This window comes from Pleurodeles waltl, chromosome 3_1 (genome assembly GCF_031143425.1).
Source record: "Pleurodeles waltl isolate 20211129_DDA chromosome 3_1, aPleWal1.hap1.20221129, whole genome shotgun sequence".
In the NCBI taxonomy this organism is placed as follows: domain Eukaryota; kingdom Metazoa; phylum Chordata; class Amphibia; order Caudata; family Salamandridae; genus Pleurodeles; species Pleurodeles waltl.
In genome coordinates, this window is record NC_090440.1 from 1,945,720,126 (window position 1) to 1,945,746,543 (window position 26,418).

Sequence of the window (26,418 nt, forward strand, 5' to 3'; positions counted from 1 at the left end):
TCATATCAAGGTGTCTAATCAGGCACTCACACCTCAAGCAGTTCAGCTTAGCGATTTGGAACTTGAGGTCTTAACATTTGGCTGCCTAGACTGCCCGCAGTGTATGATGATCTTCTGTGAGGCACTTTGGCCTACTTCACTTTCATGCTGTGCTGCTAAGTGGAAAAGAAATGTCCACTACAGCATCTCCAAGCACCTAGACCCCTTCAATGTTAATGTCCAGGATATCACTTGTAACTTTTTATGGCTTAAAAAGGCATGTCCAGCATACACCGCCTTCATTTAGCCACACATATGCATAACAAGGAATAATGCATCTTTTGAATGGCATTGGTGGAGGGACTCGAGTGAAACCTCAAAGAACAGCTCGAGCAGCGCTCTGGAACTTTAATGTGGTTCTCACAAGGTTTATGGGGCTGCCTTTTGAGTCCTTCCACTCCTACAACGTATAGTTCCTTTGCAGGAAGGTGGCCTTTCTTGTAGCTATGACATGCTGTTCATCACAGAGTTACAAGCGCTTACTATTCAAGAACCATTCATTCAGATACACAAGTATAGGGTGATCCTTGGACCCCAACTGAAGTTCTTACCTAAGGTGTTCTCACCTTTTCAAATAAACCAATATCTGAGTTGCCTGCATTTTTTCATAACCGGATTCTGCTCCAGAAAAGAGCGCTCCACATCTTAAAAATTATACTGGCTCTTGTGTAATATATTAAATGGGGTTAGCCTTTGGTGCAAGACTATTAAACTTTTCATTGCTTTTGCTGAATTTTACAAGTGTCTCTGCATTAGCCCTGGATCTGCAAGACAGCTATTTTATGATCTTCACACACATTCACAAAGCATTACTGTGTGGACATACTAAGTTTCCACAAAACATGGTGTCCAGAATGTATTAAATACAATTGCTTCAGTCATATCTGTACTATCTGCCCTCTAACCACCACTGGGAGAAGAGTTATATACAGTTAATGCAAAGCATGGGTATCTACAGCCACACATAATACTAACGGAAAATGTTACTTATCCTTTGTCAGATTGCGTAGCTTGTCGTGCCGTATATTCACATGCTTTCACTCTCCTCCCTAGAAGCGGGCAGTGATGGTGCATGTTCTTTCAGTTACACATTAATTACAAACTTAGAATGCACAGGGCACATTTTAATGCTCTTACTCTAATCTCCACCTCCACCCACTGAGTGAAAAACACTTCAAGGTGTAGTCTGTGCCTTTGTGCATTGTAGACTAAGGGAAGTTCTGCAACATCATAAGATTCAAAGCTTCTTTGTGTAAAAAAAAAAGTATGGGAATGTGCAGCACTGCATGCTGCAAACACATGCTTGCAGAGTAAATAGCATTTTCTTGATAGTTTTTCTCTTCAAGCTATTGCTCTGTGGTATTCTAACTATGTTAGACCTATCTTTTACACCTAGTTATTACAGATAGCATAAATTGAGAAAATACACCCTGTTTAGATACTATAGATTACATATCCGATAGAGACTTCTAGTTGCAGACGCCTCACCTTAGAATTTCCCCCAGGCGCAAGACTGGATCCAGAGATTTTTCTTAGAGCAATACCCTTGCGCGGGTGCCGTTGGCTTTGTAGTTGCCATGATGATGTTGAGAGTAGTACACAGACGCCGCCTTCGCGCAATGACGTCAGTTCTTTTCTTTCTGTGCCACGTGCTGATCCAGGGGAGAGCTACCCTGGTCTCTTTTTGACCGACTTTGACCATTTTGTCATGTTTTGGTGAGATATTGGGTGCGTCGAGGATGTCCCCAAAGACCGGTTTCAAGCCGCATGAGGACTGTCACTGCATGATGTTGGATCTGCATTGGGTTTGTTTGTGGTGTCTCAAGCGCAACTACGACCCAAAGTCGTGCTCCGAGTGCCGGGCCATGCACCCGAAGGCCTTGAGTGAGCGCTCCTTCAAACTCATGGCGTAAGTCCCGGTCTCGATCGAGAGGAAGGTCTTGAGACCGTTTGCGGAGCCATCACCACTCGTCGTCTTCAAGATCTTCGGGGGCAGGTAAGAAAAAGAAGTCAACAAAGAGGTCCCATCGCTCTCTGACTTCGCCCCGTTGCTCGGCTGACGCAACGCGGGATGAGCGCCAACGCTCAAGGCCACCGCCCTTGGAGCCTGTGTCTGGCTCTGGCCACCAAGGTCCCCACCAAATCCACACCGGCGCCTGTCGCCCCATTGAGACCTTCCTTGGCGCCAGGTCGATTGACGACGCTCCTGATGTCGGTAGTACCCACTATCGATGTCGACCCGATCCTTATCCCTGACGACTCGAAGTCGGAGTGACGTCGGCTGACGCCGCCTTTGTCTTCGATGGGGCCTGTTAACCCCAGGTCAGATTCGAACCCTTTTTCCTATGGGTACAAATTTGGGGAAGGATTGGAGGGGTCCCTGGACCCTTACGAACACCAGGATGACCCACCTTTGGACTCGGCAAAGGAATTGGGTGATGCCAGTGGTCTGCATACTTCTCCAGATGCTGGCATGCTGTCTCCTCCTACCGTGGCTATGGCGGAGGGATCAACTTATGGTATGGTGGTTAGTAGGGCAGCCGAGGTCCTTGACCTTGAGCTTCCTACTGTAGAGGTCAGGTCCAATCTCCTGACGGAGGTGCTTCAGCCAGGGGCTTCCACATCCGAACCCCTTTTGCCGTTCAGTGAAGCCCTCACCGATGTCCTTTTGGGTACTTGGTCCAAACCCAACACAGGGGCTCTTTGAATAGGACTATCGCACGCCGCTATCGGCTTGCTCCGAACGACCCTAAATTCCTGTCCCAACACCCCTGAGAGTCTTGTCATCCAGGCTTCCTCTTCTTCAGGCGCATTCCCTTCCGCACCCCCCGATAGGGAATCAAAAAGGCTGGAACAATTTAGTACAAAGTTGATATTTCCTCCAGTCTCCCGTTGCGGTTTGTGAACACTGCATGCCTTTTGAGCCGCTGTACCCACTCTTTGTGGGATACGGTTGCACAAGTCCTGCCGCAGATACTGGAGGAGGACTGTGCCTCCCAAGCTTTGAACGATGGGAGAGATGCAGTGAAGATCAAAATCTTTTGTGGGCTGGACACGACCGAGACTCTGGGCATATGGGTTGCTATGACGGTGGCCTTGAGACGTCATGCCTGGTTACGTACTTCTAGTTTTTCTGGAGATGTCCAACAATCCCTCATGGACATGCCCTCCAATGGCTCCTGTCTCTTTGGAGACAAAGCGGACTGGGCCTTGGAGAGATTCAAGGATTCCCTGGCTACAGTTCAGTCCCTTGGTCTTTCCTCTGCCCCTCGTCCCTCGTAGTCTGCGTTTCGCCCCTTTCGTGGCCACGGAAGGGGCTCCCTTTCATGTCCTCTGCCCAGCCACTGTGCCACCCATGCTGTCCAGTCGATGCGTGGCCGGGGACGCGAAATCCCACGTGGGTGTGGGACAGGGAACCAGAGGTCTGCCCAGTCCACCTCTGCCCCTGCTGCAGCCTCCAAACCCTCCTAGTCCGTCCCCTCACTCCCATCCAGTTGGTGACAGGATTCGCCATCACCTGCCTCACTGGGAATCTATCACTACGGACATGTGAGTTTTGCAGATCGTTCAAAAGGGCTACTCCCTCACTTTTGAATCTGCTCCACCAACCATAACTCCATCCTTCAGCCACCTCCCAGAGGATCATTTGGCGCTTCTCCGCCAGGAAGTCACAGCTCTCTTGGCCAAGGGAGCTATAGAGAATGTCCCTGTGCCCAAAGTAGGTCGTAGTTGTTATTCCTGCTACTTTCTGGTGCCGAAAAAGGACAAGGGCTTACGTCCTATCCTAGATCTTCGGGACCCAAACTACTTCCTCAAGAAGGAGGCATTCATAATGCTCACACTGGCTCAGGTTCTGTCTTCCTTGGACCCAGGAGACTGGATGGTAGCGTTGGAATTGCAGGACGCTTATTTCCACTTCCCCATCCTGCCTGCCCACAGACGTTACCTACGATTCATGGTAGGTCACGAGCACTTTCAGTTGCCGTGCTCCCCTTTGGCCTTACCAGCGCCCCTCGGGTGTTCACAAAAGTGAATGCGGTTGTTGCAGCTCATTTGCGCAGGTTAGGGGTATCAGTCTTCCCTTACCTCGACGACTGGCTGTTGAAGGCAGACTCGCCCCAGAAAGTCGTCTTCCCACCTTCAGACTACAGCGAACCTCCTGCTCATGCTGGGGTTCACTGTAAACGTGCTAAAGTCACACCTGACTCCCTCTCAGACGCTCCCCTTCATCGGAGCTGTTCTGGACACACTGCAATTTCGGGCTTATCCTCCTGAAAAACGAGTCCAAGACATTCTGTCTACGATTCCGATTTTTCAGCCTCTGTGTTGGGTTTCAGTGAGACTGACTCTGAGGCTGCTGGGCCTCATGGCCTCCTGCATCCTGCTAGTAACACATGTCAGATGGCATATGCGGGCTCTGCAGTGGGACCCGAAGTTCCAGTGGGCGGAGCATCAGGGGAATCTCTCCGACATGGGCCTGATCTAGGAGGGGACTGTGAAAGACCTGCAGTGGTGGTTTTCAACTCTGCATTGGGTCCACGGCAGATCCCTCTCCCTTCCCTAACCAGATCTATCTATAGTGACCGATGCGTCACTTCTGGTTTGGGGCGGCCACATAGGAGAGACGGAAATCAGAGGTATCTGGTCTCCGGCGGAGTCTGGGCTCCATATCAATCTTCTGGAGCTCCGGGCGATCAGGATTGCGTTAAAAAGCATTTCTTCCCTCTCTCAAAGGGAAAGTAGTGCAGGTGTTCACGGACAGTACTACCGCCATGTGGTACTACAACAAACAGGGTGGAGTAGGGTCCTGGACCTTTTGTCAGGAGGCACCACGCCTCTGGACATGGCTGGAACACCAGAGCATTACCCTGGTGGTTCAACATCTGACGGGTTCTCTTCAACGCCAGAGCGGATGAACTCAGCCGTCGATGTGCCTCCGATCATGAATGGCGTCTCCATCAGGAGGTGGCGCAAGGTCTCTTTCAGCAGTGGGGAGAGCCTTGGTTAGATCTGTTCGCCTCCACAGAGAACGCGCAATGTCAGCTGTTTTGCATGTTGGAGTTTCCAAGGCGGCACTCGCTCAGAGACACTTTTCGTTTCGAGTGGAACTCCGGCCTCTTTTATGCCTTTCCACCTATACCACTTCTGCCCAGAGCTCTCAAGAAGATCAGGAACGACCAGGCCCAAGTGATCTTGGTGGCTCCAGACTGGGGCACGGAGAGTCTGGTATCCAGAGCTGTTGATCATGTCCATCGATCCTCCACTCAGACTTTCTCTTCTGTCGCAGCAACAGGGGACGGTCTTCACCCTAACCTGTCCTGTGGAGATTGAGCAGCAACAGTTGACGACTTTTGATCTTCCACCCAAAGTCTGCGATGTTATCTTGGCAGTCAGGCGTCCCTCCACCAAAACTGCATACGTCAGGCGTTGGAATATATTTGTGGCATGGTGCACCAACAAATCTGGTGATCCCCTCTCTGCCCCTCTATCCAAGGTTCTTCTGTTCATTCTTTCTTTGGCCCAGCAGGGCTCTGCTTCAGGCACCCTTAGAGGGTATTTATCTGCCATTTCGGCCTTCCTTAGGTCACCTAATCAGCCCTCACTTTTTTAAATCTCCTATTGTGAGTAGATTCCTAAAAAGCCTCACCCATTTATTTCCTCCCATTCCATTTATCATGCCTCAGGGAGATCTCAATCTTGTCTTTACTTATTTAATGTGTACTCCCTTTGAGCCGATGCACAATTGTCCCTTACAGCTCCTTACCTTCAAAACTGTCTTTCTTGTTCCCATCACCTCTGCTAGCAGGGTGAGTGAACTTCAAGCCCTTTCGTCTAATCCACCATACTTGTCTGTGCACCCTGACAAAGTGGTGTTATGCACTAAATCTTCCTTCATTCCAAAGGTGGTTACGCCTTTTAATGTAGGCCAGTCCATCACCCTGCCTACTTTCTACGCACCCCCACATCCTTCTCCACCGTCTAGGCCCAAAAAGAACGCTGGGGTTCTATCTTAATCGTACTAAAGATTTCCGGGTGGATGATCAAATCTTTGTCGAATATGTGGGTGTGAAAAAAGGGAATGCAGTGCAAAAACGTACCATCTCTCGATGGGTACTTCTTTGCAGCAAAATGTGCTACGCTTTGGCCGAGAAGCAGCCCCCTGAGGGCTTGCGTGCTCCTTCCACCAGAGCAACTGCTGCTTCCACTGCAATGTGGGAATCCTTGCACACGTTTGTTAAACACTTCTGCCTGGTCAGTAAGGTCCATCAGGATGGCTACTTTGGTTGTTCGGTTCTGCAGGACTTGCTAGTATGATCTTGGTTCGCAGCCCACCTCCGACTATGGCATTGCTTGGGTATCTATTCTGTGGTAAGAAATCTGCAACTAGAAGTCTCTGTCAGATGTACAAGTTACTTACCTTCGGTAACAAAATATCTGGTAGAGAGGTATTCTAGTTGTAGATTCCTCCCCGCTTGTGAACTGATTTCTAGAGACGGGGATTCCCCCTTCAGGTCCTTAGCTCTGGCGCACCAATCTCAATGTTCTTAGCAGTTCTGCGCTTTGGTGTAGGAAGTCTTTAAAATAAACTGGCATCACTGTGAGAAGGCATAGTCTGTGAACTACTCCCAACGTCATCACGCCAACTACGACACCAATGACGCCGGCGGAGTCTACCGACACCACCTACCGAGGTGAAAGGGTATTGCTTGAAGAAAAATCTCCTGATCCAGTCTGACGCCTGGGGGAAATTCTAAAACAAGGAATCTGCAACTAGAATAGGTCTCTACCAGATATTTTGTTACCAAAGGTAATTAACTTGTACATTAAGATACAGTTGACCTTCGTGTAATTTATACAAAGTCCCCAAGGTAGGTACATTTAATCTGATGTGACAGATAACCCACAAATTTCATTTTGTTCACTTAATTTTCTTAAATAATGACAATACTTAGCCCATTGTGAAAAAATAAGTTGACCTTGTAATTTAGTGACTTGTGGAATCCTCTTTTGTAGCAATAACTTGAATTAAAGGTTTCCCTTTTCTGTACATCTCAATGGCCTTCGAGGAATTTGGACCCACTTGGCCTTAAAAAACTTGGTAATATTCAAAGGCAATTATTTATGTGCACCTTTCTTTTCGTCCTACCACAGTAGCTCAAATGGGGTTGACGGCTTAACTTGGTGGCTTTAAATTCTCCTTATAGTAAAATGCTTGCTTCAAAGTTCTGGTACATTTATTCTGACTATGTTGTCATTTATGTGTATATTCAGGAAGAAGAAGAGTATAGCGAAGAGCCAGAGCCTAGAGCACGGCCATCTGAACCACAGTCTCCACCGCAAGTATCACGACACAAGTCTCACTACCGCAATCGAGAACACTTTGCCACCATTCGTACAGCTTCACTGGTGAGTATGTGTTAGTCATGTAAAATTGTCTCCGAAATTCTTTGAATTACTATGTAAATTACACTTTCGGATGAACATGCAGTTAAAAAATGTCTTTCTGTATTGTCATTGATGTTCTAGAGCTCCCCTTAGATCACTTTTCGCAAGAAATGTGTTGTGTGTGTGTGCACATGCATCCACAGACTCAGCTTCAGTTGAAAGAAATGCATGTTTGTGATCCATTACCTTAAGACCACTGAAAGTCACCTGTTATGGCACTGCCTACAACTTACAAATGGCACCATACAACTTCATTATTGACTTGACTTGTTACATCTCATATGACACAAACAGTAGTCTCATCTGATATTGAATAAACTTTAAAAATAGTTTAATTTACAGCAGATGTTTTTGAAAAGCTAGTCATGAAAAGACTGATAAATGTTGTTTATAGGACCTTATGAACATGTTAGATAAGCAGTAGGCCCTTAGTTACCCCATAAAACCTTTTACCTATTGAATATAAAAACTTAATAAAGAACAGTGACTGACTGTACACATTCTGTGTGGTCCATGCAGAGGGGACAGTGATGAATTTCGGAGGAGAGGTCAGGAGTCAGAGACACTATTCCATGCATCTCTTCTGAGCTCCCAGATACTAAATTGGTATTTTAAGCCCTTTTTACCCACCAGTGTCATCAGCTCTCTGAACATATACCTCTTTGCAGTAGTGTAATGAAGGTTTGTGGGTATCCAGAGGCCCTAAGACGCTGACACTTGCCCTCGATGAGCAAAGAGAGGACAGGCCAAAATATCCAAGATGGCGCTTCCTGATCAGCCGCCTCTCTGAAATTAACTTCATTGGCTCTGCTATGCAGACTCAACAAGGACATCTCCAAGGCGGGACCAGGAGCCAGTCACAGGCTTGTGAGTGGCACCCATGATGTGCTGCGGCCTGTGCTTACTTCTGGGCAGACATTGTGATTGTCTCGGACTTCAGGGAGGCCCAGTAGACGTAAGAGCTTTGACAGAGAAAATTGCACTATCTGTTTTTGAAACTGCAAAGTATTTATGCTTGAAAGTCTACTTACCTAATTACGTAGTTCTTGTGTTTGAAACATATATCAAAATAATTATTTTTCTAAATTGGTTTCGTATATATTCTTTGAGTGTGTCTCATTTGTTGCTTCTGTGAGCCGCATAAATGCTTAGCACTACCCTCTGATAAGCCTAACTGCTTGTCCACACTATCACAAATGGAGCATTAGTCCTATCTTCTTTTGCCTCTGCAACACCAATTAGATTCTACACAGTGCACTTCATTTTAGTGCCCTGTATAGAGAGCCAGCTTCCTACAATCATGCATTATATAAACAAGCAAAGGGGTATAAGAGCTCCAGCTCTATTGCAGGAAGCACAAGACATTTGAGTTGGGCTCTACAACAAAAAATAACGATCAGTTCCATGAAACAAGCAATTTTCTAGCAGATACCTAGAGCAGAACCTGGCACAGTTGTCACAAATAGGAAGTGAACCAAGAAATTCTGGACAGCATTTTTGTTGATTTGGACACTCCAAATGTAGGTCTGTTTGCAGTGCAGGAAAATCAAAAATGCCGATCTTACGCAAGTTGACACCCACAGAGGTTGTGGGGGAATGCGTTTTCCATCAGATGGTCAGGGATCTTTGCTTACACTTTCCCTGATCACACTACTGCCAAGAATTCTCAGCATAATGAAGAGAGAACCGTGCCAAATAATTTTGATTTCCGCAAGATTGCCCAGACAGCATTGGTTCACTAAACTACTACTCCTATCGGAGAAGAGTACACATTCATCTGCGACCTCTACCTATATTAATGACAATGTACTATAACCTGGTACTTCATCCAGACCTGACATCCTTACCCTTGCGGGCCTGGCTCCTTATTACAGTGAGTTTGCAAACTTGAACATTCTACAATATTACAGAGAAATTCTTGCAAAAGCTAGAGTTGATACAACCAATAGGACATACAAGCTCAAATGGAAGAGTTTCTGTTTATGGGTCCAAACGTCAAAATCAACATGGGTCCGTGCTTCAATTAATGTGCACTTAGCAGCAGTTTCACGAATTAAAAGATCGACTTGTTCACTATTCCTGTGGTCTAGTAGAGCAGACAAACAATTTTGTAAAGGCCTTTCCATGTTTCTGCTCCAATAAAGAAATGTCCTCCATCTTGACAGCTACATATGTTGCTCTTACAACTGATGGTCAATTTGAACTCATTCACAAGGCCTATATGAAATTTTCAAGGTGGAAAATTGAACTTTTATTGGCTCTAACATCGTCAAGAAGAGTTAGTGAACTACAGGCCTTCACAATTAAATAACAACTTATGAAGTTAAAGGATAATAGTGTGGTTCTACGAACCAATCCCATATTTTTCTCTAACGTCCCAACGGATTTTAATTTAAGTGATGCAATTGTCCTGAAGAAATTATTTCTGAATCCTCAAGGTGCTGTCAAAAGATCCTTACATACTTTGGATGTTAAAAGATCCTGAAATAATATTTACACCAAACAAGACAGTTAAGGAAAAGAGACCTGTTGCTGATTGCATAAAGAAACCATTTTAATGATTTTCAAAGTGGGTCAGACAGCCATGGTTCACTACTCTGCTAGAGCCATCAGTCATTCCTCACCAGAAGCTTCCCCTAACCTGGACCTTCTCACTCAGAACCATAGTCAAATCAGGCACCTAAATCTCAAGGAATAGAACATTGGGATATGGCTCCTGAAATCATAGAGTTTGAAAACTTTAAATTACCTCAGGAATGTATGGATGTTCTTAGAAGCACATAGGCCTGCTACTAGAGCATGTTACTCAGCAAAATGGAAACACTTTGTCTACTATTGCATATCCACACAATGGGACCCCTTCAGAGTATCACTGCAGGGTATTCGTTTGTATCTTCTTAATTTGCAGAAATCAAACTTAGCATACATTTCCATATGGTTACATCTGGAAGCTCTAGCCAATTACCTTCAAAACAGATAGCACGTTTCCCTTTTGAAAATCCCAGTTATTATATCTTTTTTGGAAGGACTTAAGAGTGATTCTGCCAAGGACCCCCCCAGTATCTTCTTGGAACCATAACATTGTTCTCACTAGAATCATGGGCCCACCATTTGAACCTCTGCGTTTTTTTCCTTTAGAATTACTGTCTTGGAAAGTGGTATTCTTATTTGTAGTTGCATCCCTTAGACGTGTAAGTGAGCTCCAGGTCTTAACCTTGCAAGAAACCTTTTTACCAGATTCACAAGGATAAAGTAGTTCTTCGCACCAATTGAAAATTTCTACCTAAAGAGGTATCTGAATTTTTCCTCCATACAAAGGCAATCCCATCACTAAATCCAGCATAGCAAGATGGATTGTTAAATGTATCCAAACGTATTATGCTGAAGCCCAGAGTCCACTTCCTACTTCTCCTAGAGCACACTCCACTTGTGTGTAAAACAAACAAAAAAGGAGCTACTATGGCCTTTATAGCTAACACTCCCATATCAGACATATGTCAGGTCTACACTACATACCTTCACTAAACATTGTGTGGATATTTTAGCAATCTAGCAAGCTGACGTAGGTCTGGCAGAGCTCTGTACATTATTCCAGACCACTACAACATCCACAGGTTAGCTACCCCTTTGGAGCGGCACTGCTTTACAGTCTATGCACAGCATTTATATCTACAGCCAGACATGCCATCAAATGGAAAATTTTACCCAGTAAGCATCTGTTTGTGGCATGTAGTGCTGTAGATTCACAATCCCCCACCGGCTCCCCGGATACCTATGTTTTGCAGTCTTTCTATACATCATATACATAGTCATCCTATTTTTCTCACTCTTAAACTACCTCCATTCTCACCTGCCTATGGGAAATTAATTTAACAATGGAGTCTATGCCCATGCGCATGGCCAACGAGAGGCGTCACTATACCTCGCAACTCTAAAGACTTTTCAAAGAAAACAATTTGCAACCTTCCGGACCAACACTAAATGGCAGAAGTATGCAGAGCATGTGAATCTACAGCACTGTATGCCCCAAACATATGCTTACCTGGTAAGTAACATTTTCCTTCTTCAGTATTGACATCTTTCATAGAATAACATGTGACCCACCCTTCTCCCTGTAGAAGCTCCCCTTATTCTTATGGGATTCTTTTTTTCCCACCAATGCTTGAAAATCTGAGGGAGTAAAACATATGTGGGGAGTATTCTGGAAGGTGCTGTCGCCTGATTGATTTACCTTTAGTACTTAGTAAATGATGTGGGTAAGTTAATGAAGGGAATGCTTCGTAGAAGTTATATGCTATGTGTATTAAACTGTACTGCTTTCTAATTATACTGTGGGACTCCTGCTTAGACAATGAGGAATGATTCAAGCATGTAAATCTATGAAAGATGCAGATACTGGAGAACCGCAATTATAGGTAAGTAACATATTTTCATCCATCATGCAGTCACTGTACATTTCAATGTCTGAGGGCCCAACCATCAATCATTGGCAGGCAGCTGAAACATCAGTGGTGCTGGCCTCCCCATATTACATTCGCCAGTAAATCATTTACTTTGCCAAACAATTTATTTTGCAATGTCACTGCTAATACTGCAAAGAAACATAGCAGTTGCAGCAGCTTCATCATGTGAGTGATCGCTATTCTACCATGTGCTGATAATGGCAATTTTTTCCAAAAATATATTGAAGCTCAAACTCAAAAATTGCAGTAAGTGTCCACTTTTGCTAATGAAAAGTTTTTATGCTTAAAAACTTGCTTACCTTGTAACAAGGTTCTTGGTTTCAAAATATATATAAAAAAAGGGTTATTTTTCTAAATTGGTGTAAGGAAATGCCTCCTTGGCATGGTTGCCCCCTGACTTTTTGCCTTTGCTGATGCTATGTTTACAATTGAAAGTGTGCTGAGGCCTGCTAACCAGGCCCCAGCACCAGTGTTCTGCCCCTAACCTGTACTTTTGTATCCACAATTGGCAGACCCTGGCATCCAGATAAGTCCCTTGTAACTGGTACTTCTAGTACCAAGGGCCCTGATGCCAAGGAAGGTCTCTAAGGGCTGCAGCATGTCTTATGCCACCCTGGAGACCTCTCACTCAGCACAGACACACTGCTTGCCAGCTTGTGTGTGCTAGTGAGGACAAAACGAGTAAGTCGACATGGCACTCCCCTCAGGGTGCCATGCCAGCCTCTCACTGCCTATGCAGTATAGGTAAGACACCCCTCTAGCAGGCCTTACAGCCCTAAGGCAGGGTGCACTATACCATAGGTGAGGGTACCAGCGCATGAGCATGGTACCCCTACAGTGTCTAAACAAAACCTTAGACATTGTAAGTGCAGGGTAGCCATAAGAGTATATGGTCTGGGGGTTTGTCAAACACAAACTCCACAGCACCATAATGGCTACACTGAAAACTGGGAAGTTTGGTATCAAACTTCTCAGCACAATAAATGCACACTGATGCCAGTGTACATTTTATTGTAAAATACACCACAGAGGGCACCTTAGAGGTGCCCCCTGAAACTTAACCGACTGTCTGTGTAGGCTGACTAGTTCCAGCAGCCTGCCACACCAGAGGCATGTTGCTGGCCCCATGGGGAGAGTGCCTTTGTCACTCTGAGGCCAGTAACAAAGCCTGCACTGGGTGGAGATGCTAACACCTCCCCCAGGCAGGAGCTGCGACACCTGGCGGTGAGCCTCAAAGGCTCACCCCTTTGTCACAGCCCAGCAGGGCACTCCAGCTTAGTGGAGTTGCCCGCCCCCTCCGGCCACGGCCCCCACTTTTGGCGGCAAGGCTGGAGGGAACAAAGAAAGCAACAAGGAGTCGTCACTGGCCAGTCAGGACAGCCCCTAAGGTGTCCTGAGCTGAAGTGACTCTAACTTTTAGAAATCCTCCATCTTGCAGATGGAGGATTCCCCCAATAGGGTTAGGATTGTGACCCCCTCCCCTTGGGAGGAGGCACAAAGAGGGTGTACCCACCCTCAGGGCTAGTAGCCATTGGCTACTAACCCCCCAGACCTAAACACGCCCTTAAATTTAGTATTTAAGGGCTACCCTGAACCCTAGAAAATTAGATTCCTGCAACTACAAGAAGAAGGACTGCCTAGCTGAAAACCCCTGCAGAGGAAGACCAGAAGACGACTACTGCCTTGGCTCCAGAAACTCACCGGCCTGCCTCCTGCCTTCCAAAGATCCTGCTCCAGCGACGCCTTCCAAAGGGACCAGCGACCTCGACATCCTCTGAGGACTGCCCCTGCTTCGAAAAGACAAGAAACTCCCGAGGACAGCGGACCTGCTCCAAGAAAGGCTGCAACTTTGTTTCCAGCAGCTTTAAAGAACCCTGCAAGCTCCCCGCAAGAAGCGTGAGACTTGCAGCACTGCACCCGGCGACCCCGACTCGGCTGGTGGCGATCCAACACCTCAGGAGGGACCCCAGGACTACTCTAAGACTGTGAGTACAAAAACCTGTCCCCCCTGAGCCCCCACAGCGCCGCCTGCAGAGGGAATCCCGAGGCTTCCCCTGACCGCGACTCTTTGAATCCTAAGTCCCGACACCTGGGAGAGACCCTGCACCCGCAGCCCCCAGGACCTGAAGGACCGGACTTTCACTGGAGGAGTGACCCCCAGGAGTCCCTCTCCCTTGACCAAGTGGAGGTTTCCCCGAGGAACCCCCCCCTTGCCTGCCTGCAGCGCTGAAGAGATCCCTAGATCTCCCATTGACTTCCATTACAAACCCGACGCTTGTTTCTACACTGCACCCGGCCGCCCCCGCGCTGCTGAGGGTGAAATTTCTGTGTGGGCTTGTGTCCCCCCCCGGTGCCCTACAAAACCCCCCTGGTCTGCCCTCCGAAGACGCGGGTACTTACCTGCAAGCAGACCGGAACCGGGGCACCCCCTTCTCTCCATTCTAGCCTATGTGTTTTGGGCACCACTTTGAACTCTGCACCTGACCGGCCCTGAGCTGCTGGTGTGGTGACTTTGGGGTTGCTCTGAACCCCCAACGGTGGGCTACCTTGGACCAAGAACTAAGCCCTGTAAGTGTCTTACTTACCTGGTTAACCTAACAAATACTTACCTCCCCTAGGAACTGTGAAAATTGCACTGTGTCCACTTTTGAAACAGCTATTTGTGAATAACTTTAAAAGTATACATGCAATTTTGATGATTGGAAGTTCCTAAAGTACTTACCTGCAATACCTTTCGAATGAGATATTACATGTAGAATTTGAACCTGTGGTTCTTAAAATAAACTAAGAAAAGATATTTTTCTATATAAAAACCTATTGGCTGGATTTGTCTCTGAGTGTGTGTACCTCATTTATTGTCTATGTGTATGTGCAACAAATGCTTAACACTACTCCTTGGATAAGCCTACTGCTCGACCACACTACCACAAAATAGAGCATTAGTATTATCTATTTTTACCACTATTTTACCTCTAAGGGGAACCCTTGGACTCTGTGCATGCTATTCCTTACTTTGAAATAGCACATACAGAGCCAACTTCCTACAATTGGTTTCTAATTCATTCCTTAAGTGTGTCTCATTTTTGACCTCTGAGTACCACAAATGCTCAGCACTACCCTCTGATAAGCCTAACTGGTTGCCCACACTACCCCAAAAAAAAGAGGGTTAGTACTACCTACTTTTGCTTCTGCGAACCAGTTGCGGATTTACTGGAAGTTTCCCAGCTGGGGCAAAACAAAATTAAACCTCTTCTACCTTTCTGTGAAGCATTTTACTGACTCTCTTAAGGGGCTGGGACAAACCTTGCTCTGAGCCCCCACCCCCTCCATTAAGATGTCAAGTTGTGAGACACCATCAGCCTGCCCTGGGCAGCCTGGAATTTTGTCTATGCACCTCTCTTCTGAGAGCTTAGTGGTGTAAGCAGACACCAATCAGACAACCACAAATACTTTTCAAAAGAGTTGGAGACCTTTGGGATGAGGGTATTTTATTAACCCATTTGGCCCTTAGATCAGTCAGTGCCTGGTTAGACGCAGGATCCAATGATTGTTGCTGGGCTGGCAGACCATCACAATGGTCAGGTGAGTCCTCCAGATAATCCAGAAGGAGTAGATCTTGCCCTTCATTGCCACTCCACTGCACCTTCCACCATCCCCAGAGTCACAGACGGAGGACCATCTGCCCATCTTACTGCAGGAAGGGGCTAAGGAAGAGGGTGCCTTTACTAGAAGTAGTTTGTGGTTGTTATTCCCATCTACTTTCTGGTACCAAAGGAGGACAGAGGTATTCGTCCTATTTAGTCTTGCACCCTCGTAATGCCTTCCTCAGGAAGGAGAAATTCAAGATGCTCCCAATATCCTACGTCTTGGCTGTCCCCGACCCTGTAAGGATGCCTGTTTGAATATATACCAGTCCTGTGGGTCCTTATGTGCTATTTCTGATGGATGCAACTACCTGTGGATTCCTCACCTTATGAATTCGTCCTTGCACCAGCATCCGACGGAAAGTCTTCTTCCTAGCTGTCGACGAGGACGTCATAATGGCACGGCTCCACGTGACTCCATCTGACGTCACCGTGCCAATAAGAGGTCCTCATCGGCGTGCTGACGTCAGTTTTCCTTTTTTCCGTGCCTTCGACGCCAACGGTTTTTCTTCCTGGCTCGTTGATTACTGTTGCGTCTTTGGTGGTTACAATGTCTCCTCCAAAGAAGTCCGGTTTTAAGCCGTGTAGAGATTTTGGAGGTCGGATGTCAGTGACCGATCCACATTCGGATTGTATTTAGTGCCTTAGTTCTGAGCATGACGTTAAGGGATGTTCGTCCTGTCAGAGTATGAACCCTAAGGCTCTAAAGGAGCGAGAGGTGAAGCTCTTTCTGGCGAAAGCGAAGAAGAAAGGCCATAAGAGGGATTCCTCCCATGCTTCACCAAAGAAGCATAAGAAGCGGCGTCATCATGATTCACGGCGCCGTCATGACTCTCGGCGCCGGTCTGAGCGGAGCCAGTCGAGGTCTCCGTCTTCTCGATGCCAAAAGACATGGGAGATGACCCTACTGTGACGCCTCAGCCCAGGAGTCCGGAGATATCGCCGGCGCCGTCGGTCTTTGAGGTTACTCATCATAGTCCTCAGTATTCGCCGGCGTCGCAGGAGCCTGATGTACAGCAGTCATCTACTCGGCAATATCCTGCTTTCCCGGCTCCAGGGGCGGATCCGGCTGCATTTTTTAATGCAATGTATGCCGTTTTTCAGTCAGGTGCACCGGCGGGTCCCACGGGGCCATTGGCATTTGATTTGGGCTCTCCGGTGTCGTATAAAGCAGCTCCATTCATGCCTTTTTGTCCTACTGAGGGTGTCGGATCGGCGCCAAGATTATCTCCTCGTGGGAGATCACCACCTGTGACGACGGCTCCACCATTGCGTCAGCCGACACCATCGCCGTGTCTTTCGACGTCGATGTCTCCTTCCAGGCCGGCTCCATCGCCTTCTTGCCAGCCGACTCCGAGGAGGTCATCGTTGGAGTCCGTGTCGGCGCCGGGTGATGCTAAGAGTCACCCATCTCTTCCTGTGCCTTTCCGGGATCCGAAGTCTTCGGCGTCAATGGATTCATTATCGACGCCGACTTTGGAAACACACCTTTGGTCTCGTAGAAAGCCTTTACGACTTGAGGAAGAGTACAGGCAGTTGGAGGAGGGTGAAATTGATCCTTCTAATGAGTACCAAGGACTGGCCACTGCAAGTGGCCTGGATACTTCCCCGGTGTGGGACTTTGCATCTCCGGGGGAGTTTACAGAGGAGGCTGCATCCTTCCATTCGGTGGTCAGGAAGGCAGCAGAGTTTCTGGACTTGCCATTGTCGGTGGCGGAGGTGAAAACTAACCTGCTCACTGAGGTGTTGCACCATTCTGCGTCCAGCGCTGATCTTTTGCTGCCTTTCAATGAGGCTTTGACTGAGCCTATATTGGATTTGTGGAGGAAGCCAGTTACGACTCCTGCAGTGAACAGGGCAGTAGCGAGGAGGCATAGAGGCACACCAGGAGATCCGGTTTTCCTGTCACGTTATCCGACTCCTGAAAGTTTAGTAGTCCAGGAGTCTTGCTCCGCGAAGTCTGCTTCTGGAACATTCTCTGGAGTTCCAACTGATAGGGAGTCCAAGAGGATGGAGCAGTCTTCGAAGAAGATCTTTTCATCCTGTAGCATGGCGCTAAAGGCTACTAATTCTACCTGTGTGCTGGGCAGGTATGTCCACGACCTCTAAAGGTCCTTTGGGCTGATTCGGTAGCCAGGGCCATGGGACATCTGTGGCTACTAGGAGGCACGCCTGGTTAAGGTCCTCTGGATTTTCATCGGATGTTCAATCCGCCTTATTAGACCTGCCATTCGATGGTGAAAAGCTGTTTGGAGAGAAGGTGGACTCTGCCCTTGAAAGGTTTAAGGACAGTCGGGCAACAGCTAAGTCTTTTGGGCTTACAGACTGCTACTGCTACATCTTATAGACCTTTTTGCAGGTTCAGGGGGTTTGCTCGTGGTTCCGCCTTTCGGAGGTCCCAATACTTGGCCCAGCAACCTGCCAATCCGCCCTATCGTGCCTTTAGAGGGTGGGGTAGGGGTAGAGCTAGAGGGCCAGTCCAGCAGCCTTCTTCTTCATCCTCCTCCTCCGGTTGACAACAGCAGAAGCAGCCCTAGTTTTCCTCACTTTATCATTCATACTTCTCCTGTAGGGGGAAGGTTGAGTCTCTTTCTCCGCAAGTGGGAGTCGATTACAACGGACTTGTGGGTGTTAAGAATTGTGGAAAAAAGTTATGCTCTCCCCTTTCAGGAGTCCCCTCCTCCCTTTCCCCCCGTCCCTCATTTTGTTCAGAAGACCATCTTCTGTTGTTACAACAGGAGGTTCTGGCCATGTTGTCAAAGGCCGCAATAGAGTTGGTGCCGGTGCAGGAAAGGGGTCAGGGGTGTTATTCAAGATATTTTCTGATTCCCAAAGCGGAGGGTCGTCTAAGACCGATCCTGGACTTGAGGATTTTGAATTTGTTCCTCAAACAGGAGAAATTCAAAATGCTGACCCTAGCGCAGGTACTATTGGCGTTGAACGAAGGAGACTGGATGGTGTCTGTCGACTTGCAGGATGCGTACTTTCATATTCCGTTAATCAAGTCGCACAGGAAGTATCTCCGGTTTGTGGTCGGGACGCAACACTACCAGTTTGCGGTCCTTCCGTTTGGACTTACTTCAGCACCTCGAGTTTTTACGAAGGTGATGGCAGTGGTTGCAGCACATCTCAGAAGGAGGGGAGTAGCGGTTTTCCCCTACCTGGATGATTGGTTGATCAAAGCCAAATCTCCAGAGCTTGTGTTGTCTCACCTGCGAATGACAACCCAGTTGTTGTTCGATCTGGGTTTTACAGTAAATGTACCCAAATCTCATCTGGAGCCCTCTCAACGCCTCCTGTTCATAGGGGCAGTACTGGACACAACATTGTTTCGGGCCTACCCCCCGCCTCAGCGGGTTCGGGACATTCAGGCACTGATTCCAATGTTTCAAAATGGAGCGGCAGTTCCAGTCCTCAAGGTCTTACGCCTGCTAGGTCTGATTGCTTCTTGCATTCTGTTGGTCACTCACGCACGCTGGCATATGAGGGCTCTTCAGTGGTGCCTCCGCAGGCAGTGGTTCCAGCACAAAGGAGATCTCGGGGATTCAATAAGGATCTCCAGGGATACTGCAGCGGATCTTCATTGGTGGACGGTGGATGGCAACCTTTCCCAAGGAAAACCGTTTTCACTACCACCGCCTGTGGCCACAGTAATATCGGATGCTTCCACTCTAGGGTGGGAAGCTCATCTGGGGGACCTGGAGATCAAGGCTTGTTGGTCTCCAGCGGAACAGATGTTGCACATCAATCTGTTGGAGTTGCGGGCAATACGTTTGGCGCTCAAGGCTTTCCTCCCTTCCCTTCGCGGTCGGTCGGTTCAGGTCCTGACGGACAACACTACCGCAATGTGGTATATAAACAAGCAGGGAGGAGTAGGGTCGTACCTTCTCTCCAGAGAGGCTCTGCGACTCTGGTCCTGGGCTCAGGACCATCAGATTTGCTTAATAGCAAATCATTTGGCCGGAACTCTGAATGTACGTGCGGACGGTCTCAGTCGTCACTTCTCAGTAGATCACGAGTGGCGTCTCCATCCGGACCTGGTCCTCTACATCTTCGGGATGTGGGGTACGCCTCAGGTGGATCTATTCGCCACTCGGGAGAATGCACACTGTCCGTTGTTCTGCAGCCTCCAGTATCCGTTGCATGGAGCGTTGGGGGATGCGTTTCAGATATCCTGGAGCGGCCACTTGCTTCACGCGTTTCCCCCCATACCCTTGATTCCTCGGGTTCTGAGGAAGGTTCGTCAAGACCGGGCCCAAGTCATCTTGGTGGCACCGGACTGGCCGAGAAGGGTATGGTATACAGACCTACTTCAACTCTCTCAGTGCCCTCCGCTCCGTCTCCCATTCAGGGCAGACCTCCTCTCACAGTCGCAGGGGCAGGTTCTACACCCCCACCTCCAGAGCCTGCACCTTCATGCCTAGGGATTGAACGGGGCAACCTGAGTTCCCTTTCTCTCCCACCGGATATAGTGGATGTTATTCTATCGTCCAGGCGACACTCCACTAAATCCATTTATGCCGGTAGGTGGGCAAAATTTGTGGTTTGGTGCGGAGAGAATCAAAAAGATCCCTTAAAGGCCCACCTTTCAGATGTTCTTTTGTTTGCTCTTGATTTAGCAAAGAAAGGCTGAGCGGTAGCTACAGTTAAAGGCTATTTGGCGGCTCTGTCAGCTTTTCTTTGCCTTCCGGACCAGCCTTCTTTATTTAAATCTCCGATTGTAAATAGGTTCATTAAGGGTTTAGTTAATAGGTTTCCTCCCACGCCCTTTCACATGCCTCAGTGGGACCTGAATCTGGTACTGACATTTCTGATGGGTTCGCCTTTCGAACCTATGCATTCATTCCCGTTAAGATACTTAGTCCTAAAGACTGTTTTCTTGATTGCGATTACTTCTGCTAGAAGGGTTGGGGAACTTCAAGCCCTTTCTGTTAAACCTCCATTTACCATGTTTTTCCCTGATAAAGTGGTGTTGAAAACCAGGGCAGCTTTTCTGCCAAAAGTTGTCACTCCTTTTCATATGGGTCAGACTTCTACCCTCCTCCTCACCCCTCTAAGGATGAAGAGAGGCTCCATCGATTGGAACCTAAGAGGGCTCTGAGTTTCTAACTGGAGAGGACAAAAGACGTTCGTCTGGATGATCAGCTGTTCGTAGGGTATGTTGGACAGTGGAAGGGCAGAGCGGTCCAGAAACGAACAATCTCCAGGTGGGTCATCCTGTGTATAAAAGTTTGTTACTCTCTGGCGAAGAAAGTTCCCCCTGAGGGTATCAGGGCCCTTTCTACTAGGGCTAAGTCGGCCACTTCGGCCCTAGCGAGAGGAGTTCCATTAGTGGACATTTGTAAGGCAGCAACTTGGGCGTCCCTCCATACATTCGCAACGGTCTTTTTGCTCGCTCGGTATTGCAAGATTTCTTAGTGTAATCAGGCGGGCACCCACCACTGAGTGCGGTACGGCTTTGGGACTCTATTCATTAGGTGAGGAATCCACAGGTAGTTGTATGCATCAGAAGAACAAGTTACTTACCTTCGGTAACGCTTTTTCTGGTGGATACACTAGCTACCTGTGGATTCCTCACGGTCCCTCCCACCTCCCCGTTGCCTGCCTGATTGCACAGATATCTTGCAAAAGGTTTATATTTGTTTATGTGTATGTGTATATATATATATATATATATATATATATTTATGGGTGTAATTTAATATTCGAATATTCTGATATTTCATGTGAATATATGCATTATTGGGAAATGTTCTTGTGTATATGTATTTTTCTTTACGTTTTTTTATGGGTCGGTTCTCACCTGTTCGCCTCAAAGGCATGAAAAAAATTAGGTGAAACTGACGTCAGCATGCCGACGAGGACCTCTTATTGGCACGGTGACGTCAGATGGGGTCACGTGGAGCCGTGCCATTATGACGTCCTCGTCGACGTGGACAGCTAGTAAGAAGACTTTCCGCCGGATGCTGGCGCATGGACGAATTCATAAGGTGAGGAATCCACAGGTAGCTAGTGTATCCACCAGAAAAAGCGTTACCGAAGGTAAGTAACTTGTTGCGGTTTATGGTGGGAAAGGAGCATTTAATTTTTCTGTGCACATCTCACAAGCACACCTCACTTGTTTATAAAAGTGATGGTGGTGGTAGCAGAAGACCTTCAAGGTCGATGGTGTAGTAAAGTGCCCCTTTAGGCATGATCCCACCCCACTTATTTCCTGATATCTAATTCTAACTTGTCTGAGTGTGTTCTGGGATCCTGCTAACAAGGCCCCAGCACCTGTGTTCATTCCCTAAAATGTACAGTTGCCTCTGGCACACAGCTAAGGCCCTTGTAAAAGGTACCAGTGGTACTAAGGGCCCGGTAACCAGGGAGGGTCCCTAAGGGCTGCAGCATATATTATTTCACTCTAAGGGCCCCCTGACCAAACACACACTGCCACTGCAGATTGTGTGTTGGTGGGGAGGAAAAGGTAAAGTAGACAAGGCATCCCTCCCTGGGTGCCATGCCTACAAAACACTGCCTTTGGCATAGGTATGTCACCCGCCTTGCAGGCTTTACAACTCCAAGGCAGGGTGTGCTAGATCACAGATCAGGGCATAGGTGCATGAGCAATATACTCCTACAGATAGAGTCCATTCTTAGACCTTGTAAGTGCAGTGTAGCCATATTGAGTACACAGGCTAGGAGTTTTATTACGAAGTTTGCAGCTCCATGATGGCTTCACTGAAGACTGGGAAGTTTGGAATCAAACTTCGCAGCTCAATAAAACCACACTGATGCCAGTGTTGGATTTATTGAAAAATGCACTTTGGAGATGTCCCCTGTAATTCATCCATCTCTCTAGTGTGCGGCTGACCGGTCTGTGCCAGCCTGCCACCACCAGACAAGTTTCTGACCCCATGGGGTGAGTGCCTTTGTGCTCTTGGGAGTCAGGGACAAAGCTGCTCTGGGTGGAGGTGCTTCACCAACCCCCTCCCCGCAGGAACAGCAACACTTGGTGGTGAGGCTCAAAGGCTCCTGCCTCTTGTTCGGCTGCCTCAGAGCACTCCAGCTAGTGAAGATGCCCCCTCCCCCCAAAACCAAGCCCTGCTTTTGGTGTCCGGTCCGACGGGGAAATTAGTAAACACCCAGAGGAGTGTCCACCCCATCTGGGACCAACCCTGGGTGCTAAGAGCTGAGGTGAACCCCTCCTGGCAGAATCCTCCATCTTGTATTTGAGAGAGATAGCCAATAGCTAGGTATGTGCCCCTCTCCCCAATAAGAGTGGGCACAGAAGGGTGTAGCTACCCTCAGGGTACTGCCCTCTGACCCCTGTAATGCTGTAATGCCCCTAAATCTAATATTTAGGGGCACCCCTGAACCTAGCTCTTCAGATTCCTGGTGACCTCAAAGAAGAAGGACTGAAGAGCTGCACCAGCAGAGAAGACTCAGCACGACAACTGACTTGATCCCAGTTCTACCAGCTTGTCTGCAGCTTCAAGACTCCTACAAAAAGGCGACTCATCCTGCAGGACCAGCGACCTCTGCAAATCCCGAGAGGACTACCTGCATACGTAAGAAGCACGAACTCCTGAGAACAGTGGCCCTGTCCACGAAGAAACCTCCAGCAAGCACTCCAGAGCCCTCCAGATCCTCAAGTTGTGCCCACTCTGCACTGGACGCCCACGGCCCGAGTCTATGTGACCCACCTAACCAGAGAGAGTCCCCAGGCGATCCCGACCCAGGCCTCAAAACATTCACTTGACCACGTGCTTTGGCAAGTCATAATTTATCAGGTCAAGCTATATTTTAGGACCTACTCGCCCCTTCTGGAGAGTTGACAAAGAACAAGTGTTCTGCTCAGTCAGAAATTTTAGAAGGAATTAAATCTTCTTTTTGTCACATTTGCTCTGTGTTCAGAGACAGGTCAAAAGTCAGTTTGTCTTACAATTAATTTTCCTTCTCATTGCAGAGTTCCAGGATTTTGTCAGGTTTTTGCTAACACACAACATTTAAATAGCTAAGTCCAAACATTTCCAAAATATATTTAAGTAGTTGTGAAAGCCCATTGTTTTTACTTCTGTGTGATGAAGGCAAATATTTTAATAGATGAACACTTCACTTGGTTATGTGTAAAGAATAAATATGTTTTCTGAAACCCGATTTTCACAGATTGTCAATAAATTATATAGTTTTATCAGTAAAGCTGCAAGTTAGCGGGAAGGTTTTGCAGCATTTCTTGAAAATGTTCTGACTGTAAATGACAGTGTACAATCACATAATTGTTTAGTAATATATTTATAAAAAAATTAGTGTTTAAACATAAACTGAGGAACACTCCTGCCCTGATGGCCATTCTATTAGTAAACTAAGAGGCAAGTAATGATCTTGTGTTCCCTAAATGTGGGCTTAATTCTTTTGATACATGGAGCAAACATTCAGTCTATTCAATCAAACAAAGAAGATTTTTGTAAAGCAGAAACGCTGAGCTTACATATTTAAAGGTGCACTCATATGTGACAATGAAGAAAAAGGCAACTCTGTAAACTCAAATATTTGACTAGGATCACAAAATTTGAGACCCGTTTACGGATCAAGTACATTTCAGTTATGGTTGAGTAAATAATTCAAGTTTCTCGACCTGCAGGTCTAATAACAATTTTGTGATTTTTCGAGACCTGCGACCTCAAGTCCACCCTGGATTGACCCCTCCTGGCCACAATGCCTTGCAGCCTGAATCCATAGGACCTCCAGTGACCAGATCTGGTGAAGATACCCGATGCATAAATGTACCCCAGCCCCAGCAGCTCCCTGGCCTTGGAGAACCCAGCCGACGGTCCATCGATGTCCAAAGGAGCCTCAACTTACCTGTCCACCCATCGGTCACCTTCAGCTGACCCCCTGCACCAAGCCTGCAGCCTCTTTGTGAACCTAGAGTTACTCACTGTGTTTGCACCCTGCACTCAGCCACCCCTGTGGCGCTGAGGGTGTGTGTTTGGTGTTTACCTCTGCCCCCCTGCCCCATCCCTTCGCCAGGTGCTCATCTAAACCCCCTTGGGCCCTTGAGCCAACCCGCAGGTACTTACCTGCAAACCGTTCTGTTTTGCGCACGCGCAGTCTCCATAGGATTCCATTGGGCACCCAACACCAACTTTGACCTCTGCACCCGGCCGGCCATGGGTTGCTGATGGTGCCCCTTGGTGTCTTCTTAAACTTTGCCCTGTGGACACCTTAACCCCCAAAGACTGGGACGGTAAGTCTAGTACCTGTCTGTAAACTGTGTAGGTACTTTTCTCCTCTAGGACTGCATTGCCTTCAATGAAAATTGCACTAAGTCTACTTTTGATATTGAAAAGTATTACTTACCTGAAAACTGTTTTAACAGTGAATTACAAAGTGCATTTGATACTTGAAAGTGATACGTTCTTGAAACTGTACTTACCTGCAAAAAAAGATCCTTTTGGTTCTAGAAATAACAAAGTATATTTTTTGATGCATAAAGCATTGGCCTGGAGTTAGTCATTGAGTGTGTGCCTCATTTCTTGACTGTGTGTACACAACAAATGCTTAGGACTAACGTCTGATAAGCATAACTGCTCAACCACACTACCACAAAAGAGAGCATTAGTATTATCTACTTTAGCCTCTGTAAAGCTTCTGGGGATCCACTGGACTCTGTGCAACACTATACCTTACTTTGGTGTATTATATGCAGAACGAGCTTCCTTTTAGAGCGTTCCAGTCTTCCCCAACCTGCCCCTGACAGTCATCAGCCACTTCCAGCCTATGGCGAACCTCCTGCCATCTTTGGATTCACCATAAATGTGCCAAAGGAATACCTGACTCCTCCTCAGCTGCTCCCCTTCATCAGAGCCATTCTGTACACTGTTCAGTTTTGTGCCTTTCTCCTGGAAAGGAAAGTCCAGGGCATTCAAGCTATGATCCCCAGCCTTTGTCCTGGATTTCAGTGAGATCAACTCTGAGGCTAATGTGACTGACGGCTTCCTGCATATACTGTTGGTCAAGTGTGCCAGAGTGGCGTATGCAAACTCTACAAGGGGATCTCATGTCTCAGTGGGCTCCACATCAGATCTTGAGGAGACTGTGAGAGATATACAGTGGCAGTTACTGCACCACAGTTGGGAGAGCAGCAGACCCCGAGTGGACTTCAGTACACCTTTCTGTTGATACCTCTCCTGCCCTGAGTTCTGAAGAAGGATCAGGAATGACAAGGCCCAAGTCAGCCTAGTGGCCCCGAATTTGACACTGTTGGCATTGGACAGAGCTGAGCATCTCTCATTCAATAAGGCTGCCCCTGTGGGAGGATATGATGTCCAAACAATGGGACATTGTTCTGCACCTGGGCGTTCAGCCTCCACCGTCATGCATGGAGATACAGCGACGACAGCTGAACATCTTTCATCTTCCTTTGGAGGTGGTTGATGTCATCTAGGTAGCTAAGCATCCTTTGACAAAAATTGTATAAGCCTTTTGTTGGGACAAATTTGTGGTTTTGTGTGGTACACGCCAGATTGACCCTATCCAGCCTAGGTTATCTGACATTCTGTTGTTTGGTTTGTCTCTTGCCTGGCTAGGCTCTGCTTTGTGCACCATTAAGGGTTATCTTTCAGTTCTTTTGGCCTTTTTATGGTTGCCAGACCAGCCCTCATTATCTAAATCACTGGTTGTGATTTGTTTTTGAATGGTCTCCAACACGCAGACATGAGCATCCTTCTTACCGAAGGATGTGACACCATTCACCACTGGTCCAATCATCACGCTGCTGTCATTCTACACTTCCCCTCACCCCTTTCGAGAGGATGTGAGGCTCCATCACTTTTACCCTA

General features: G+C 47.4%; 1 protein-coding gene across 1 annotated transcript in view; it reads left to right on the top strand.

Moving 5' to 3' along the window:
* Positions 1–26,418, top strand: part of TAOK1 (TAO kinase 1) — a 959,977-nt gene that overhangs the window by 682,731 nt on the left and 250,828 nt on the right. Inside the window, exon 13 of the mRNA XM_069226237.1 lies at positions 7,312–7,446. Within this exon, the coding sequence (XP_069082338.1) occupies positions 7,312–7,446 (135 nt within the window). The remainder of the gene's footprint in view (positions 1–7,311; positions 7,447–26,418) is intronic.